This window comes from Lithobates pipiens, unplaced genomic scaffold (genome assembly GCF_037356315.1).
Source record: "Lithobates pipiens isolate NorthernLeopardFrog02 unplaced genomic scaffold, aLitPip1_a1.2 Scaffold_8, whole genome shotgun sequence".
Classification (NCBI taxonomy): Eukaryota; Metazoa; Chordata; class Amphibia; order Anura; family Ranidae; genus Lithobates; species Lithobates pipiens.
This window is the reverse complement of record NW_027507903.1, coordinates 194,082,518-194,103,751: the sequence shown is the minus strand read 5'-3', so window position 1 is coordinate 194,103,751 and position 21,234 is coordinate 194,082,518. Positions and strand designations below refer to the sequence as shown.

At 42.9% G+C, this 21,234-nt stretch overlaps 1 protein-coding gene across 4 annotated transcripts in view; it reads right to left on the bottom strand.

Moving 5' to 3' along the window:
* The window catches only part of TRABD (TraB domain containing), a 103,587-nt gene that overhangs the window by 44,406 nt on the left and 37,947 nt on the right, over nucleotides 1-21,234 (bottom strand). For all 4 annotated transcript variants that reach the window (XM_077472113.1, XM_077472112.1, XM_077472114.1 and 1 more), the window contains exons 2-4: nucleotides 6,193-6,245; nucleotides 2,584-2,659; nucleotides 407-573 (exon numbers count right to left, since the gene is read on the bottom strand). In XM_077472113.1, coding sequence (XP_077328239.1) covers nucleotides 407-573; nucleotides 2,584-2,659; nucleotides 6,193-6,216 — 267 coding nt within the window. In that variant the 5' untranslated portion in view covers nucleotides 6,217-6,245. The remainder of the gene's footprint in view (nucleotides 1-406; nucleotides 574-2,583; nucleotides 2,660-6,192; nucleotides 6,246-21,234) is intronic.

Below are 21,234 nucleotides of genomic sequence, written 5' to 3'. Positions count from 1 at the left end.
GAGAGAGAGAGAGAGAGAGAGAGAGAGAGAGAGAGAGAGAGAGAGAGAGAGAGAGAGAGAGGTCTTGCATTTTTGGGTGAATGAGTATTGGTACATCAGTTGTGAATATTACTGATTTATGACAAATGAGAGAATAAAAACCGCAGAGGGGATCAAATACCACTAAAAGAAAGCTATTGTGGGGGGGGGGAAAAAAAAAAAACACACGTCAATCTTGTTCGGTTATGGCGTCGCACAAATGCGCAATTGTCAGTTAAAGCGGCGCAGTGCCGCATCACAAAAAAATGGCCTGGTCATTAAAAGGGGGAAAATCTTCCGGTCTGCAAGTGGTTAAACGTAAACTGAAATATGGTCCTAATAAATCTACATATGGGCCAACAGTTTTAAGGCTGGCCTCGGCTATTACCTTTACCACATCTTGCTTGCTGCTGTCACTAAAGTGAGCAGTGCCTACAATATACACTTTACTTCCATCCTCTGTACAAAGTTCTGTCACAGTTTCTGGAAGTGATGGACATTTCTGTCTTTTCTTCATTTTCATCTCCCACAGAATCCTAAAAGCATCAGCATCCGCTAGGCAAGAATGAGAAAAACAAAATGAGTAAAAACAAAATAGATTTGGTAGAATAAGCAAATGGCTAATAAAAATCTGAGCACACACACACACACACACACACACACACACACACACACACTCTGTATATCCCCATCAACTGGGCCCTTGGGATAGTATTTTAGCCATCTAGTGGTGGGAGTTGCTTAACCCAAGCTATTGCTGCAGAAATCATAGGCTTATTCCATTCAAGCTGGGATTATGTCTTATATAGTTTAGAGCTCTTGCATCTTTGGTAATGAGTTTGTCTTTGGAAAAATTTTGGACTTTGAATCTTTGGTTGGACTTTTTCACTTATAGCCAAAACATTAATTTAGGTTTCATCTATGCATTTAAAATGGTGTAGTACGTAATTCATAGATTTTATTTTATTTTTTTTCCACATTTATGAATTTTTATTACTTAAAAAATTGTTGCATTTGGGTATGAATGGTTTATTTGCATATTTGGATTTGATGCAATCGGTTTTTTTTTGGGAAAAAAAAAAAAAAAAACAAAGAAGGATAAATCACATCTAGTTTTTTCTTCCTTTAATAGTAACACACTGATAAAAAAAAAAAAAAAAAAAAGTGCTTTTTTCCCCCACATTGGCGTGCAAACAAGATCAGAGCATTGTGGGTTCAACGCTAAAGCTACTGCATAAATTTCCACAAACCCTAGGTTTGAACAGAGGCATGGACCTACCAATATGGGGCTGGAGGAATATAATAAACAGACTACAGCGGTGTTTCTCAATTCCAGTCTTCAAGGCGCAGCAACAGGTCATATTTTCAGGCTTACCATTATTTTGCACAGGCGATTACATCAGTTTCACTGCCTTAGTAATTACCACAGACGTTTCATCTGAGGGAAAATCCTGAAAACATGACCTGTTGGTGCACCTCGAGGACTGGAATTGAATACAGTGAAGTGTGTTAACATCAGTGTACTTGTGCTCTATTGAAATATACGAGTCTCTGTCACAGGGGCAAATGGGGCTTGTAGTGTTCCATTCACAGATACCTCTAAAAACAAACAAACAAAAAAAAAAACAACATTGTGATTGGACGACGAGGCTGTGTCAGCCATGCTAAAAATCAAACGATAACCATATGTTCCTAGGAGAACAACCCAGTGATTCAGGCAAGTGTAAGGGGGGGGGGGGGGAGATAAGGAATGTGACCAAGTTTCAAGCTTCTCATCCTGCATCCCCCTGCCACCCTTTTAGCTTGGCTTCTTCCTGCTCAGACATGCAAGCCGTTTCAGGGTTACATTGCCATCATCTGGTGCAGCTCTGCAGAGAAACCAATCAGCTTCCAGGTTTTAATTGTCAACGCTTAATTGAACAAGCTGAAGTTAAAAATTTGATTAGCAACCATGCACAGCTGCACCAGATTCTGAGTGCATTAGTATTATTAAATCTCTCCCACAGTGTCACTATCTAGTAGGTACCCCTCTCTGCCCCTGATTTACATGCACAAGGTTTAAAAAAAAAAAAAAAAAAAAAAAAAAAAGTTGTTAATATTGAGGAAATGTAAAGCATAGCAAGAGCTGCCATTGTGGACTTCCTATAAATATGCATATTGCCTCCTGACATCTCATAACAAGCAAAAAAACTATTTTTCCCGTACTTGCTTCTTGTGAATATATTCCAAGTATAAAACATAGGAAACATTGGTGAAAGGTTTGTTTCTTGCAAAGACTCCTTTGCATTATGGCTGAAAAACAAAAACTACAAGTATGACCATAGTGGTCCTTTAAAGATGCTTAGTGAGTTATTGTGCTGGTGCAAGCATGCAGCCAAATGTCCAAAATATTCTCATTTATTTTCCAGGTCGAGGACTCCGAGGTAGTGAAGCCAACGTCACAACAGCCACAGAGTCTGAACCTTTTAAAAACAAGTCAGCAATAGTAGATTCCTTATTGCTTTCCTCACAGGTCCACTCATTTGGGATTTCTTCATTTATTAATAGAATTATCTTACTACTTACAGATGTGTGGGGATTCAGAAGAATCAGCAGGGCCATCCTCTGATGCACCAGATTCTGCCATTGGTTGTGTACCAACCTGCAAACATAAAAGATCATTACCAATTTATTCAGCTATAAAACTTCAAACATGGACGATGTCAGGAACAAAACCATTACTTAAAAGTAAAAGCATAGCTGGTTATCATAAACATAGGTCACTGAAACATCTAGTGTAAGATACTGGGCCCAATGCAGTAAGAGTTAAAAACCGCATTAGTATCTCCATTAAAATAACTCATGTGGTACTGAACTCAGGAACATGCCATTAAATAAATCAAAAAACACGGTAATTACTACAGGAGTTAGAAAAAAAATAAAAAATAAGCTCATATAGTATTTAAAGCAGTGTTTCAACCAAAAGTGGAAGCTCCACTTATCTGCCTCCCCCACCCCCTCCAGTGCCACATTTGGCACCTCTTGGGGTGGGGTAAGAGTCCTAACGCCGCTCTAATTTGCATATTTACATTTTTCCCTCCCATTGCATGTTAATTACTGCATGAGTATCTGCGTTAAAATCACACATGTGGTATTTAACTCAGGAAGATGCAATTTAAAAACTCTAAATTGAGTTAAATACAAAAAAAAAAATTTATTTAACTTGTAGTATTCAAGGTGTTATTACATTTTTTAATTGCATGTTAAATTTCAACACATATATTTATGCAGTAATTAACTAAAAGAATCATCAATTAGAAAATAAAGAAAAAAACTTCGGAAGTTCATTATTTTTTTTGGTATTTAATGTCAGTTTTTTACACCTTTCATAGATAGTAAGGTTGAATAAAGACACCAGTCCATCCAGTTCAACCTGAGCGAGTGTCTACAATTGTCCCTATCCCTGTACATTGCACACTCACATTGGTCCCTACACTCAAGGAGCCCACAATCTAAGGTCCCCATTCATATACTAGGGCCAATTTACCTACCTGCATGTCTTTGGAGTGTGGGAGGAAACCAGAGTGGCCAGAGGAAACCCACGCAGGCACAGGGAGAACATGCAAACTCCAGGCAGGTAGTGTCGTGGTTGGGATTCGAACCAGCGACCCTTTTTACTGCTAGGTGAGTGTTAACCACTACACCACTGTGCCACCTTACAAAAAAAACATTTAGCAGTGGCATTCCTACGACTGCTAAATGTGACAAGTCAGCTCTGGACTGCTGGTTGGACCCTGGCTGTCATAATATGGAAGCCCCATGATCCCATTTATGCATGGACGCATCCATGTTTGGTCAATGCCATGACGACGAGGCGAGGACACCTGGCAACTTCACTGACCAAATACGGATGTGACCCTTTATGGTCAATGATGTCACAGGTGGCCCCGTCCACTGATGACATAGTCAACCCTGCCTCGGTTGGGGGGGGGGGGTTCATCATGATTGACAATAGATGTACTTTAGGAGACAAAAAAAAAAAAAAAAAAAAAAAAAGAGAGCGAGAGAGCGAGAGAGCGAGAGAGCGAGAGAGCGAGAGAGCGAGAGAGCGAGAGAGCGAGAGAGCGAGAGAGCGAGAGAGCGAGAGAGCGAGAGATGCATTTTTGGGTGAATGAGTATTGGTACATCAGTTGTGATTATTACTGATTTATGACAAATGTCCCCCATACATGTGTAATAATATCTCACCCACAGGTGGTGTAGTGACTAAGCTGCTAATAAGCTGTGGCCAGAGTTAAGTATATGACTTTTCTTTGGGATACTGGAAATAGCAGTGTATATTCAAGTTATGTTATTTGGTGGCCCTTGCTCTCATCAGCACGTCATGGTGCTTTGCGAGGCCCCCCCCGCCCTGGCAATGCACCCCCACCACGTTGAAGGCATATGGCCCGATATGCTTATGCACACCCCTCCTCCATCTGGCCTGCCATGCTGCATACTCAGATAATGTGCTGGTATGGTATAGTACAGTGCACAACTTTTTTTTTGGTTTATATGTCACCCCTTTCAACAGGGAATACCCCAACAGCAGGAAGGAGTCATGGTTGCTAGGACATTGGCAGGCGCCAGCTCCTTATTAAACAAATCTATTCATTTTTGTGAATTAATTTTAATGTCAGTTTATGTGGCATTTACTGTGTGTTTATTATTTTTGCAGTAAAAAAGGGAATTCACCGTTTCAATAATGCATGAGATATTTGGGTCAAATGAGTCACGAGATCCAAATATGGCATGCAATATTCTTTGGTGAATAGAGATCCCACTGTGTTTTTTGAAGTACAAGAGGTGAGAAGAGCTCTCCAGCAGCAAAATTAAATTTGCTTTCCAGAGCATTCTTGGGCATGCAATGGCAGCCATGCTTGGCAGTAAAGAATAGATCATCCTTAAGATTTTCCACACAAGACACGTAAAAGTGCACAAATGAGAGCATTTTGCTTCATTACTAGATGCCCATATCATTCATTTTTAGTGAAGTCAGAATTTAAAGAGGAACTGCAGTCTGCTCACATCATTTGTAATAAAAGCATCTTTGCCATTCTGAAGCTTCCCTCCAACCACTTTTCTTATTATTTTATATATGCTGCGATTCTGTACGCGCCAAAATATGCTGCAGAAATTCCCCACGAGTCTGGCTGCAAACATTTTAACTGTGGCCAGCTGAAGCTGCTGCCAGTTCACTTCCTAGATTTACACAAACCCACCTCCAGCTCTGCAGCCCTCATTGACCCTCTTATTACTCATCTCTCCTTGCTTCCTGGCAAACTCTGTGCAGGATGACATAAGCCTAGGCTTTTTACCAGACAAGAAACAGGAAGTGGGCTGTATAAGGTATTTACCAGCAGAAAAGTTATACTATCCAAATTTAAAACAAAGGCAGAAAATGTAATAGATCAAAAGTTGAAAAAACAAAAAATGACTGAAGGACCCCTTTAAGTAAACCTATTAGAGTTATACACCTGGGAAACGCACTCCTGCTCCCCCACAGGAGATCCCCAGGCTAATGAGCAAACTTCTGACTTTTACTGCAAGGCCAGGTGGGGGGCCTTTCAGGCTACTTCCAGACTGGGGCATTGGTGGCTTCACCCTCATTTTTGCAGAGGTTTTCGGCTGCTAGCAGATCGCTTTTAACCCCCGATAGCGGTCAAAAAAAGGGTCAAAATCAACCGCAAAGTGCCGATGCGCTATGCAGGCACTGCCCATCGATTTCAGTGGGTAGGGGCACTTTAGGAGTGGTGTATACACTGCTCCTACAGCGCTGCAAAGATGCAGCTTGCAAGACTTTTAGGCATCCTGCCAGCGCAGCGCTCCAGTGTGAAAGTGATCGGGCTTTCACACTGGAGTGAGAGTGGCACTATTTTTAGCGCTATAGCACCTGTAAAGCCCCTCCTTGTGAAAGCAGCCTAAGAAACTATAGCATACCATAATGAGATACCCAAGTGCTTCTCAAATTCCATGGCATGACCACACGCCAAAGGAAATTGCTCATCTTCAAATCAGCCTTGCCCACTGTATAGTTCCATAAGCCCTAATAGCACTGCCATTTTAGCTCGGCCCTGTGAATCGTACATTTCTTACAAGTTTTTTTAATGAGGGAGCATGCACTGCACCAGCATAACTCAAGACACTGACGCTTACCTCCTGTGGTCGGCCTTCCTGCATTATAGAATAAGTTCCAGCAGAAAAAAAACCTAGAGGAAAAAAAAAAAAAAAAAAAAAAAAAAATTAAAAAGTAAGTGGAATGCCTTTGAAAGACTAATTGCAGCTAGAAAGTCAAGTGTCAAAAACGACTTCTGTTTTCCCTAACTAACTTTCTACTATGCTGTGAACAGTCTGTGTAATCTGACCTCTTGCTATTGTGAATGAATATCTATCTCTATCCACACACACAAGTCCATTTAATGTAACCAGCTCTAGAATTTTTATTCACATAATACAGTATACTAAACAAAGTATCATAGGAGCACACTATATTCATCTTATATACAGTACTGTTCAGAAGCTTTAGGCAGGTGTGAAGAAATGCTGTAGAGTAAGAATGCTTTAAAGAAATTTTTTATAATATATATATATATATATATATATATATATATATATATATATATATATATATATATATATATATATATATATATATATATATATATATATATATATATATATATATATATATATATATATATATATATATATATATATATATATATATATATTTTAGGAATTTTTATCAATTTAACCGTTTGGCGTTTAACCACGCAGTTATACTACGGCAGGTTGGCTCCCCGGCGCGAGCCGTTGGCTATACGTCGGCTCGCGGGATCAAGATAGCGGGCACACGCACCCGCTGCACAAAAGGGGTGCCAGTGCACGTGGCCGACGTGATGACCGCCGGCTACAAGCGATCGTGGGCAGGAGAGACAGAACAGGAACGAGTGTGTGTAAACACACACACACTTCCCTGTTCTGACAGATCGTGTGTTCCTATTAGCTAGGAACCACTATCCATCACTTTCTATATTCAGTCCCCTCCGCCTTCAGTAAGAAACACCTTCCAGGGAACACAGTTAACCTCTGAAGCACCCCCTAGTGCAGGGGTTGACAAATTTGCTTGGAATCTAGGAGCCAGCTAAAAAAGTTAGGAGCCGGGTCCGTGATGGCGATCCGGACCTGTCCCTGGCCTGACATGGAGACAAGTGAGGGGAAGATAGCCCCAAGCCCCCCACCTGTCTCCAAGTCATTGCCCCCCATAGCTCTTAGAGGGACATTTTATTTTTTTTTTTCAAATGACAATTTTTTTTTTTAAATTGCATTTTAGTGTAAATATGAGATGTGAGGTCTCTCTGACCCCAGATCTCATATACAAGAGGACCTGTCATGCTTTTTTCTATTACAAGGGATTTTTACATTCCTTGTAATAGGAACAAAAGTGACACACATTTTTTTTTTTTTTTTTTAAAGAACAGTGAAAAAAATAAAAATAAAAGTTAAAATAAAAAAAAAATATTTTAAACGCGCCCTGTCCCGCCAAGCTTGCGTGCAGAAGCGAACGCATATATGAAAGCGGTGTTCAAACCACACATGTGAGGTATCGCTGCGATCGGTAGAGTGAGAGCAATAATTCTAGCCCCAGACCTCCTCTGTAACTTAAAAAGTGCAACCTGTAGAATTTTTTAAATGTCGCCTATGGAGATTTTAAAGGGTAAAAGTTTGTCGCCATTCGATGAGCGGGCGCAATTTTGAAGCATGACATGTTTGGTATCGATTTACTCGACGCAACATTATCTTTCACAATATTAAAAAAAATTGGGCTAACTTTACTGTCTTATTTTTTTTTTTTTTTATTAAATACATTTTCCCCAAAAAAGTGCGCTTGTAAGTCCGCTGTGCAAATACGGTGTGACAAACAGTATTGCAACGACCACCATTTTATTCTCTAGGGTGTTAGAATAAAATATATATATAATTTTTAGGGGTTCTGAGTAAAGGGAAGAAAGATAGGCTGGCAGACAGGGAAAATTAGCATTACATCCATTAGCATTGCTGGTTGTAATTCCAACGGCCACCACAAGAGGGCGCCAGATTACAGAAGGAACCATAGGATCGTAGAAGGCCTCAAAGCCGGGGGCTAAATTACCGGCCGGCGGCGGCGCGGCCCGACGCGATCGCGCCGGGGGGGGCCACGGAGACAGCATACCCCCAGCTGTGCTGCCCCAGGCGCCAGGTCTGGAATTCTAGTCGCAAATGCGACCGGGCGCCCGGGTTTTGTCGAGCCCTGCCCTAGTGGTTAACCCCTTCACTGCCAGTGACATTTTTACAGTAATCAATGCAATTTTATAGTTTTTTTATATATATTTTTGGGGGATATTTATTATAGCAAAAAGTAAAAAAATGTGTTTTAAAATAAATTATTGCTCCGTTTTTGTTTACAGTGCAAAAATGAAAACCGCAGAGGAGATCAAATACCACCAAAAGAAAGCTCTATTTGTGGGGTGGGGGGAAGGACATCAATTTTGTTTGGGTACAACGACACGCGACCACGCAATTGTCAGCTAAAGTGATGCAGTGCCGAATCGCAAAAAAGTGCTCTGCTCAGGAAGGGGTTAAATTCTTCCGGGGCTGATGTGGTTAAAAAAAAAATGCAAATAGAAGAAAAATCTCAATCAAATCAATATCTTGTGTATAACTAATGGAAAAGGGGGGGGATCCCCATGATGCCCCGCATTTGAAGATAGAGGGGTGGTCAGTGAACCAAGAAAGAACAGGGCACCAGACATTTGGAGCAGCCAGGCCTGCAGGGGGATAACAAGGCAGTTGGTTCGGTTATTACAGTTGAAATTATATAAAAAAAAAAAAAAAAAAAAAAAAAAAAAACACACAGCTGGGAGCCCATATTACCGTATTCATCTGAGTATAACACGCACCTTTTTTCCCCTTAAAATCAGGGGAAAATTGCAGGTGCATGTTATACGCCGATCCCACACCTTTTTGGAGCCTCTGGGTAGCTTTCAGCCACCTTCGGGCCTTCTCGGCGGCTTTCGGCCGGCGAGAATGGCCGAAAGCTGACGAGAAGGGCCAAAAGCTGCTACCGAGTGCCGCCGAGATACACAGGACATATCGGCGGCGCCATTTTTAAAAATGAAACCTGAAAATAAAACTGACAAGGCTGAAAATGACACTGACAAGGCTACATTGATGGGCATTTATATGTAGGCCTCTTTTTCAGACTCCGTGTTTACATGTTTAAAACAGTTTTTTTTTTTTTTGCTAGAAAATTACTTACTTAGACCCCCAAACATATATTGGATTTTTTTCTAACAGAATGGAATTGAGAACAAAATGGCGGTCATTGCAATACTTGTTTTCACACCGTATTTGCGCAGCGGTCTTACAAGCACACTTTTTTTGGGGAAAAAAAATGCACTTTTTTGAATAAAAAAAAAAATAAAAAATTTAAGACAACAGTAAAATTAGCCCATTTTTTTTTTTTTTTTTTTTAGATTGTGAAAGATAATGCTACGCCAAGTAAATTGATACCCAACATGTCACGCTTCAAAATTGTGCCCACTCGTGGAATGGCGCAAACTTTTACCCTCAAAAATCTCCATAATGACATTTAAAAAAATTCTACAGGTTGCGTGTTTTGCGTTACAGAGTGGTAGAATTATTGCTCTACCGATCATGGCGATAACCCACATGTGTGGTTTGACTACCGTTCTCATATGCGGGCGCTACTCACATATGCGTTCTCTTCTGCACGCGAGCTCATTGGGACGGGGCGTTTAAAAAAAAAATAAAAAATCTATCATTTTAAATTTATTTTTACACAGTTTAAAAAATTTTTTTATATCTATCTATCATCACTTTTATTCCTATTACAAGGAATGTAAACATCCCTTGTAATAGAAAAAAAGCATGACAGGTCCTCTTAAATATGAGATCTGGGGTCAAAAAGTCCTCAGATCTCATATTTGGACTTAAATGCAATAAAAAAAAAATAAAAAAATCATAAAAAAAAAATAAAAAAAAAAAAAATATGTGCCTTTAACCACCTCAGTACAGTGCAGCCCCCTTCCTGACCAGACCAATTTTCAGCTTTCAGCGCTCTCAGTTTGAATGACAATTACTCGGTCATCCAACACTGTATCCATATGAAAAGCGTCTTTTTCCACACAAATAGAGCTTTCTTTTAGTGGTATTTAATCACTAGTGGGTTTTTTATTTTTTGTGCTATAAATAAAATAAAACGTAAATTTTGTGAAAAAAAAATGCCTTTTTCTTTGTTCCTGTCATAAATTTTTGCTAATTAGTAATTTTTCTTGATACATTTTGGCCAAAATTTATACTGCTACATATCTTTGGTAAAAATAACCCAAATTAGTATATATTATTTGGTCTTTGTGAAAGTTATAGAGTCTACAAACTATGGTGCCAATCACTGAAAATTGATCACATACATCAGGTGTATCTCATTTCTTGAGACACTAACAAGTCAGGAAAGTACAAATACCCCGCAAATTACCCCTTTTTAGAAAGTAGACATTCCAAGGTATTAAGTAAGTAGCATGATGAGTTTTTTTAAGTTGTCATTTTTTCCCACAATTCTTTGCGAAATGACTTTATTATTTTATTTTTTTACAAAATTGTCATATTAATCAGGTTATTTCTCACACACAGCATATGCATACAACAAATTACACCCCAAAATACATTCTGCTACTCTTCCCGAGTATGGTGATACCACATGTGTGACACTTTTACACAGCCTGGCTACATACAGAGCACCAACATTGATGTAGTACCTTCAGACGTTCTACGAGCAAAAATGACGCATCTAAATTCTCAACCACCCATTACACTTTTGAAGGCCCTGGAGTACCAGGACAATGGAATTTCCCATAAAATGACCCCATTTTGGAAAGCAAACACCCCAACGTATAATCTGTGAGGCATAATGAGTCTTTTGAATGGTTAATTTTTTTCCAGAAGTGTTTGGAATATGTGGAAAAAAATTGAAATGCATTTTATTTTATTATTTATTTTTTTTTTTTTACACAAAATTGTCAATTTATAAGATATTTCTAACAAATAGCAAAAATTACACCCCAAAATGCATTCTGCTACTCCTCCAGAGTATGGCGATACCACATGTGTAGGACTTTTACACAGCCTGGTCACATAGAGAGGCCGAACATTGAAGTAGTACGTTCAGGCGTTCTAGGAGCATAAATGACATCTCATTTCATTCCTACCCATCACACTTTTGAAGGTACTGGACCACCAGGACAGTGAAATTACCCACAAAATTACTCCATTTTGGAAAGCAAACATCCCAACGTAGATTCTATGAGACATGGGCTGCAAAATAGGTACTCGGGTACCCTGATGGGCCGCGACAGGTACTCTGGTACCCTGATGGACCGCGATTGACAGGTACTCTGATGGACTGCGATTGACAGGTACTCTGATGGACTGCGATTGACAGGTACTCTGATGGACTGCGATTGACAGGTACTCTGATGGACTGCGATTGACAGGTACTCTGATGGACTGCGATTGACAGGTACTCTGATGGACTGCGATTGACAGGTACTCTGATGGACTGCGATTGACAGGTACTCTTTATGGGGGGGGGGGGGGGGGCAATCAGTGTGTGTTGGTGTACACTGTAGGCGGTAACGAGATGTTACCGCAATCTCCTCCTCACACACGATCGGTGTGTTAGGAGGAGAACCCGGTAACATCTCGTTACCGCGGTTTGTTTACATTTTAGTGATCGGCTGTGAAAGGATCACAGCCGATCACGTGGGTAAACGGCTGTTTACCAGCGTCGGTGACGAGCAGTGTTCCCGGGGAACACGCCGCCACCGACGTGCACGCGCAGCGTGCTCACGATTGCGCGCATGCGCCGTGCACAGTGGGGGTGTGACCATCTGTGATCGGCCGTGACTTCATCACGGCCGATCACGTGGTAAACAGCCATAACCAATGGCTGTTCACCCCCTTCGGTGGCGAGCGGTGTCTCCGTGACACGCCGCCACCGAAGAAACAGGGATGCGTGCGTACGATCGCGCGCATTCCCTGTTTAAATGGGAGGCCGTCATATGACGGCCTCCCGCCGCAATAGGTGCACCGCCTGGCCGTCATTTGACAGCCGGCGGTCAGCATCAAGTTAAGGAGGTATGGACGGAAGTGATGTTTTGAGGTCGCTTCCGCCCTCCTATGGTATAGAGACAAGTGGGGGCCATCTTAGCCTCATTCATCTCTATACCCAGGCACAGACAGGACCCGATCCCCTCCGTCTATACCGACTGCTCCGGTAAGCGTCGGAGGGCATGGGAGAGCGGCGGGGGGGGGGGGGGGGGGGGTGGCACCTCTCCCGCTGCCGATAACGGAGACTACCATTATCGTACACAAGAGATGTATCTCTGTTGTGGCAGCAGCTGCTTCAAAAAAAATGCACGTACATTGTCGTGCAGTCGTAAAGTGGTTAAGGGGACTTAAAGGCAAAAAATTATGTACAATTAAGCACCCTCCACGTTTTCCTCATGACAAGTTTATTATAGGGCTGGACAGGCCATTCATTGTCTATCAGTTAATCAGCCTCACTTGCAAGAGAAAGTTTTAAGGTTACTTGGAGCTCAGCTTTAGCCTAGGTTCACATTGGTCCGATTAGGCATGTAAAATATTGCCGGTGTTCTGCCGTATAATGTCCGGCCAAATAGTGTCCGGGCCGTACTGCGCATGTGTAGTACGGAGCAGACGAAGCTTCAGAAAATCTCCGAAGCTTCACGGCGCCTGCGCCATGAGTGGAGGTGGTAGCCCCACCATCGAAGCGGACATAGGGCTGTGAATATTAGAGGGCCCCTTCGCTCGCCATGCTTCGGGCTCGGCCTCGCTGCGCTCGGCTCTTTTTTATTCCTACTCTATGTTCACTTGGATAGTGGGGCTAGAACCTGGACTCACGGCGCAGGCGGTGTTAATCCTCGCCAATTTTCGGAATCTGTGTTGCTCTGTACTGCGCATGCGCAGTACGCAGCGGACACTATCGGATGGAGGACATTATATGACAAGACACCGGCAATGGCGCCACATAGATTCCTAAAAGTAGTTCCTTTAATACTTTAGGGGGACAACTTGTATAGACATCTGTGCAGGAACCCACACAGAAGTCGGAGAGCACTGCCGGGTCGACCGATATATCGGCCTATATTTGGCGTTTAATTGGCATCAGCCGATTGTGCTGATAATAAAGCTGATATATCTTCAGCCCGACTTGCAAATGACTTCTGTAATAGAAGTCAATGCAATTTCCCTAAGTCTTCAGTGATGCACTTGTTTCCTCTCTGCCAAGAAAAGATCAAAGAGATACAATGTTTCTTCTTCAATGAACTGAGCTTTGTGTGTAGGAGTTCTCAGTTTAACTATATCTTTTCTGACACTTGTTGCTTACAAGTAAAAATCCTGTATTTTCTGCTAGAAAATCACTTAGAACCCCCAAAAATTCTATATATTTTTGAGCAGAGATCCTAGGGAATAAAATAGCGGTTGTTGCAATATTTTATGTCACACGGCATTTGCGCAGAGGTCTTTCAAAATGCAATTTTTTTGGGAAAAAAAGACACTAATGACTTGAAAAAATAATAAATAAACCCAACGACTCTAAAACAGTAAAGTTAGCCCATTTTTTTCATCCAAAAGTTTTGATGACCTGTTTTTGTGTATTTAATATATGGCTTTTTATTTTTTATCCAAATTATACATACAAGTGAACTGATTGGAGGTTTGTTTTGTTTAATAAATGTTTAAATGTAAGAAATTTGCTGTATCACTTATGACTTAAAGTGGTTGTAAACCCTTACAAACCACTTTGACCTACAGGTAAGCCTAGATTAAGGCTTACCTGTAGGTCCAAGAAATATCTCCAAACCTATATGGTTTAGGAGATATTTGCCCGAAAACAGGCACCGCTGTCTACGGCGCATGCACCGTAGACAGTGGCACGCAGGCGCACTGAGCGCAGCATTCTCAATGACGGAGCTGCCGCGCGTGTTGGCTACCGTGCGCATGCGCGGGAGTGACGTCATCGCGGCTTCGCCGAATGACAGCGGCGGAGCTGCGAGACCCCACCAAGAAGATGGATGCGGCGGACTACAGGGGACAGCGGCGACTTCGCTGGCTCCTGTGTCAGGTAAGTGAGACATAATGGACTACTATGCGATGCATAGTAGTCCATTATGCTTTGCCTTTGCAGGGAATCAAAGAGGAAGTAAACTCATCAGGGTTTACTTCCTCTTTAAGGCTGCTTTCACACTGGAGCGGGCAGGCATTGACGGTAAAACGCTGCTAGTTTTAGCGGCGCCTTACCGTCATTTTAGAGGCACTATTCGGCTGCTAGCGGGGCACTTATAGCCAGGCTAGTGGCCGAGGAAGAGGTTAAATGTGCCCGTGAAGCACCGCTGCCAAATAGCATTGCATGCCTTTCAGCAGTGGTGCCCATTCAATTCCATGGGCAGGAGTGGTGGAGAAGCGGCATACACCGCTCTAAACATGCTGCTTGCAGGACTTTAACGTCCTGCCAGCGCATCGCCTCAGTGTAAAAGCACTTGTGCAAATTGGCATTATATATCTACCACCACAATTTCTAAATATATAGTTGTAATGAGATTTCAGCTGAACTTGCACGATTTTTAATCTGTAGCAATGTGAACCAGGGCTTAAAGCGGGAGTCTGCCGTTTTTTTTTTTTTGTTTTTTTTTAAAGCCAGCAGCTACAAATACTGCAGCTGCTGACTTTTAAAATAATGACACTTACCCGCCCAGTGCGCCTGCGATGTCGGCACCCGAAGCCGATCTCTCGATAGTCTCTCGGGTGCTGCTGCCGCCATCTTGGGTATGGGAATCAGGAAGTGGAGCCTGCGGCTTCATTTCCCGGTTCCCTATTGCGCATGCGCGAGTCGTGCTGCACAATAAGGATGGTCCCCGCTGTCTCTGGGATCCATGTGTTTCCCAGCAGACAGCGGAGGACCTTCGGAAAGAGGCGTAGATTCTGCGGAAAGGGGCGTACCTTCTGCAGATATCTATTCCGGAAGTGGGTGCAGATACCTGTACTGTACAGGTACCTGCACCCCCCTCCCCCCTGAAAGGTGCCAATTGCGGCTCTGGAGGGGGGAGGGTTCCAATGAGTGGAAGCTCCACTTTAGGGTGGAGCTCCGCTTTAAACAAAGCTCCATATGCACCTGTAATAGGCACGGAGGAAAGTCAGTTCTAGAATTCATTGAGCTACGAGTGCAATATGAGCTTCAGCCATTTCTCTTTGAATACAGGTTCTTTTTTGACAAAGCAATTCAATATAAAAAAGGAGCTCAGGACTACATATGCAGGCAGGAAATTGAAATATTAAAAATACTATTTTGCATTCTATATATAGGCCCCATTCACACGGGGTGCAGAAATAGGTTTCCAGCAAAGGGCCTTTTACTGGCATGGGGATACACAGCTGTCACTTACACCCGTGTCCTATTCATTTCTATTAGGACACAAAAGAAATGAATGGGACGCACATCCGCTGTGTCCCAATAGGTCATGTGGGTTTGAGTGCTTCCCAAAACACATAGGATGCCAGCATAGGGATACTCCCAATAGTTGTATACTCCTATACTCTTCACCCCATATGAATGGGCCTTTTTGTGCTACAAAAATAAAAAAAATATTAAGGAAAAAATATTACTACTAAATTTAAAGTACTGTATATACACAAGACACTATACATTGCATATCAAGTTTGCAAACCCCTGAAGTAAAGAAATTGGAGGGTGCTGTCCCTAAAGTGAAGCTTTACCCAGAAAGCTTTTTACCCTCATGCATGGATAAAAAATTTAAAAAAAACCCCCACACACAAACCACCCTACACCTATCTTTACAGACACTTTAACCTTGAGCAAGACCACTCCTGGAAGCATCAGAATGACAGCATAGCACAGAAATGCATGAGCTAATTAAAATCAGTCATGTTTTGGAGGAGCCCTTGGATTCTACTCAAGTAGCCACAAGTTTGCGCTGTAGCTGACCTCATATCGGATGGTACCTGCATAGTTCTGGGTCCAATGTCCTTTAGCAGAGCCAAAAGCGTGACACCGGTGATCATTTTAGCAGTCTAACAGAAGCATTTTTCCCACTAAACCCATGTAAGGGGCATTCTCCCCAATCACCAATGTAAAGGGCATTCTCAACACTGCCTTTTTGGAGATATTTTATTAAGAACAAAAATGTATGTATAGCCAAAACATTTTTGCTTTAAATAGCATAGGGAAGAGTTAAAACCCCTTTCCCAATCTTTCTGTAACAGATGGCCAAAGACCTGGCACCCAGAAAAACCCTGGGAGAAGATGCAGGCACTGGCATGAGACCTCGCAGACATTGGACTACTGAAGGGTAGGTAAAAGCATTGTGGACATGCTAAAGGGAAGAAATGTGAAAAGGAACAAACAACTATCTTTGTGGTCAACTTTATGGAAAGTACCATGACATGCCACCCCCACCCATACTGGCTGTTTCACTTTCCAGGAAATCTTAGTGTAAATTATTGTGGTGTTGCTGCTTTGTGAAAACAGCTAGCACTTTGGCTACAATAAAATGACATGCTAAGACAAACCACCAAGTTCGAAATATATGTCTTATAAAATTTGTTTTAGGAGAAAGGCATTTGTAGAAAGAATTACTATAGTGAGCAATTTGTATTTCCGCTTGATAAGATTTCCAATAGTTACCCCATGATAAATATTTGTACAAGCGGTAAAACAGAAAAACTCAAGCAAATATAAAAACTCTAACGGAAGTACATTTAGTTTGTTAAAGCGCTATAGGCCTAGCCCTAGACTGACTTTTGTTCAACCATAGTGTCAATGGATTATCAGGGACTAGCCGAATTTAAATCCTTGCACGGCCAGCTTAAAAGAAAAGTTTGGGATTAGAAAAACAAAAAACACAAAACAAAAAACACAAAAACCACCCACACAATTCATGCTCACCTAGGTGAATACAGCATCGATCCGATACTGCATATGTCCCCAGCCACCTCTAGACCAAGAGCTGAGCGGTCAAAACCACCGATTGCTCAGGTTTTCCATCTTTGGCTCAATGCTCTGCCCCTCTAGCGCTCAGTGCGCTGTGCATACTAGCACATTATTCCTTTATTTATAGTATATGGTTTATTCAAGTACAATTGTTTACATGCATAAATAACACCTACAGTTGCCAATTAAAAAAGATACATAAACAAGGAATAATGGTACATAAATGTAGTAGTAGTAGTCATAGTACACGGGCATCATACTACCCGACTAGTTTCACGAGATCCAGCTTGCTCTTCAGGGGTGGGTGTGTGTGTGTGTGTGTGTGTGTGTGTGTGTGTGTGTGTGTGTAACAATATACCTAGGATGAAAAAAATATAGCAATATATCAGAGTATTAGTTATAAACGCACAGGGTAGGGGGGTTGTGGGTCCCCATACTCACCACTGAGCTAGACCATGGCTCCAGGTGTGTCCATGGGACTATTGACATTTATACAGCGATCAGTGCTATAAAAACCATACGGATTACTCTGTAAATGTCACTGGCAGGGAAGGGGTTAACTATGTTCCCCCAGCATGTTCTACTGTATGGGGGATGTGACTTGCTAGGGAAGGAGACATATCTTGTTCCCCATTTAGTAGGAACTAAATGATAGGTCTCCTCTGCCCTGACAGCACAGGTATTTCTGTGTTTACATACGCACACCATCCGTCTCATATCCTCTGACGGAACGTGGATCTGTGCGTTTACACACACAGGTCCACAGTCTTGCTCAGTTACTCAGTCCATGCACCCAGTCAATCGTGGGTGCATGGACATCACAGCCGCCGGGCACGCGCCCAGTGACATGGCGGGTGCGCTCCCCCTAGAGGCCTGGGAAGGCAAAGACATCATACGACATCCGCCCAGAATAAGAGCTTCATTGTCACGCTGTCATATGATGGAGGGCGGACGGCTAGTGGTTAAGGTCCAAAACTGACTAGGACACTTCATGACCTTCATGTGCGTCTTCTTGAGCCACTCCTTTGTTGCCTTGACCGTATGTTTTGGGTCATTGGTCGTGTATGGACCTTCCAGTATGACAATCTTCCGTGTTCTGGCTGAGGGAAGAAGGTTCTCATCCAAGATATTACAATAGCCCCGTCCATTGGCCCCTAAATGAGGCAAAGTCAGCCTGTACCTTTAGCACAGAAACAGCCTCAAAGCATCAGGTTTCCACCTTCGTGCTTGTCTGTAGAGATCGGGTTCTTAGGATAATCAGCATTTTTATTTCCCCAAACACGGCAAGCAAAGTTAATGCCAAAGAGCTCAATTTTGGACTCATCTGATCATAGCACTTTCTCCCAATCCTTCTCTGAATCATTTATATGTTCACTGGCATGACTGTACATGTGCCTTCTTGATGAGGGGGGATTTGCTGTGTTTGGAGAAGAAAAATGCTGACTATGACCCTAAGAACACCATCCCTGCAATCAAGCACGCAGTTGGAAACAAGAGGTCGACTGATATGGGTTTTTCTCTTGCCGATATTTAGAAATCGCAGCGGCCAATGGCCGATATGTTAGGCCGTTTATGTTTTTATTTCCCATCTCATAAAATCAGACAACTTTCACACTGGGGTGTTTTTCAGGCGCTTTTGGACTAAAAATAGCACTTTTAAAGTGCCTGCAAAGAAGTGGCACCATTGCCAAAGCGCTTGCAATGCGATTTGGCAGTGGCGCTTCACAGGCACATTTAACCCCTTCCTGGGTTGCTAACTGGGTTATAAGAGCTCCGCTAGCAGCCGAATAGCGCCGCTAAAATGACAGTAAAGCGCCGCTAAAACTAGCAGCATTTTACCGGCAATGCCTGCCCGCTCCAGTGTGAAAGCAGCCTTAAAGAGGGAGTCCGCGTTTTTTTTTTTCAAAGCCAGCAGCTACAAATACTGCAGCTGCTGACTTTTAAAATAGTGACACTTACCTGTCCAGCGCGCCCGTGATGTCGGCACCCGAAGCCGATCTCGCGATCATCTCTTGGGTGTTGCCGCCGCCATCTTGGGTATGGGAATCAGGAAGTGGAGCCTTTCGGCTTCATTTCCCGGTTCCCTACTGCGCATGCGCGAGTCGCGCTGCGCAATAAGGATGGACCCGCTGCCTCTGGGATCTGTGTGTTTCCCAGCAGGCAGCGGGGGACTTTCGGAAAGGGGCGTCCCTTTACGCAGAGAGCTATCCCGGAAGTGGATGCAGATACCTGTACTGTACAGCTACCTGCACCCCCCTCCCCCCTGAAAGGTGCCAATTGTGGCGCCGGAGGGGGGGGAGGATTCCAATGAGCAGAAGGTCCACTTTAGGGTGGACCTCCGCGTTAAGTAATAAGCAATAGTAAGTAATAAGCAATACAGCAAATTTCTTACATTTATTAAACAAAAGAAACCTCCAATCAGTTCACCTGTATGTATAATTTAGATAAAAATATATATTAAATACACAAAAACAGGTAATCCAAACTTTTGGACGAAAAAAAAAAAAAAAAAAAAAAAAAAAAAAAATGGGCTAACTTCACCGTTTGAGGTTTTTTTTTTTTTTTTTTAAATCATTAGTGTATTTTTTGCCAAAAAAATTGCGTTTGAAAGACCTCTGCACAAATATCATGTGAAAAAATATTGCAACAACTGCCATTTTATTCCCTAGGATCTCTGCTAAAAAAATATAGACACACACACACATTTTTGGGGGTTCCGAGTGATTTCTAGCAGAAAATACAGGATTTTTACTTGTAAGCAACAAGTGTCAGAAAAGATTTAGTCTTTAAATGGATAAAGTGGGGACATAGGGTCCAGCGATGCAGGGGAACGAAGCCCCCACCCCTTCGTTGCCCACTCCGCTCAAAGCGCCGGCATTCTTACTGTGGGCACCCGGCTGTGGCTGCACCGGGATACGCCGCACAGTCATCTAGGACACGTGACAGGTCCCAGATGACTGCAGTGCGAGGGGATGTGATGTCAACAGCCCGGGCATTGAAGAAGACAGATGAGGGACCCCCTTAGCAACAGGCATTTAGAGGGGAGTAAAAAAAATATGTTTCTTTTCCCATTTTTTTTTTTTATTATGAATTTGAGTTTTTTTTTTTTGGTGGCAACACCACTTTAAACTGAGAACTCCTATACACCAAGTTCATTTAATTGAAGAAACATTGCATCTCTGATCTTTTCTTGGCAAACTGCCCAGAAAGGAGAAGTCCTCCACTAAAGAATTCAGGCAACTTGCATTGACTTCAATTACAGAAGTCTTTTGCAAGTTGTGCTGAAGTTATAGTCAGCCAAAGCTCATTAATTAAAAAATGACAAATATTGGCCTACCGATATACATCGGTTGACCTCTAGTGGAAACATGTTTCTGTTCTAAAAAGGTTCAGACCGACTTTGCCGCATTAAAGGGTGAATGGATGGGGCCGGAGACAGCGACGAGGCAATATCTCCAGAAGAGAAGAACAGAAGACGGCGACGGCGGCAGCGGCGACAGAAGACCGGGCCACCGCTTGTAAAAAAGAGCTAGAAGAAGGCGCAGTGGCCCAGCAAGAAGAACTGAAGAGGGGGACAAGACCCCCAAAAGTCGGAAGAAGAGGGCGGCGGTGGCAAAGAAGAAAGCCGGGCTTCTCCGCTAGAAAGAGCTAGCAGAAGATAGCGGAGGAGTGCGGCGAGAAGACCCCTGAAGACGGAAGAAGACCCCCGGAGCTGTGCAATAAACTATTTTAACCCTTGTGTGTGTGTTTTTTTTTTTTAACTTTTTTTTTCTTTACTTTCACAGGTGAATGGGTAGGGGGTACATTGTACCCCATACTCACACAGGGTGGGGGGCCGGGATCCGGGGGCCCCCTTATTAAAGGGGGCTCACGGATTCCGATAAGCCCCCCGTCCACAGACCCCGACAACCAACGGCCAGGGTTGTCGAGAAGAGGCCCTTGTTCTCAACATGGGGACAAGGCGCTTTGGGGTGGGGGGCGCACGCCGCCCCCTTCCCCAAGGCACTCCCCATGTTGAGGGCACGTGGCCTGGTATGGCTCAGGAGGGGCGCTAGCTCATTCCTACCCCCTTTCCTGGCCGGCCGGGTAGCATGCTCGGATAAGTGTCT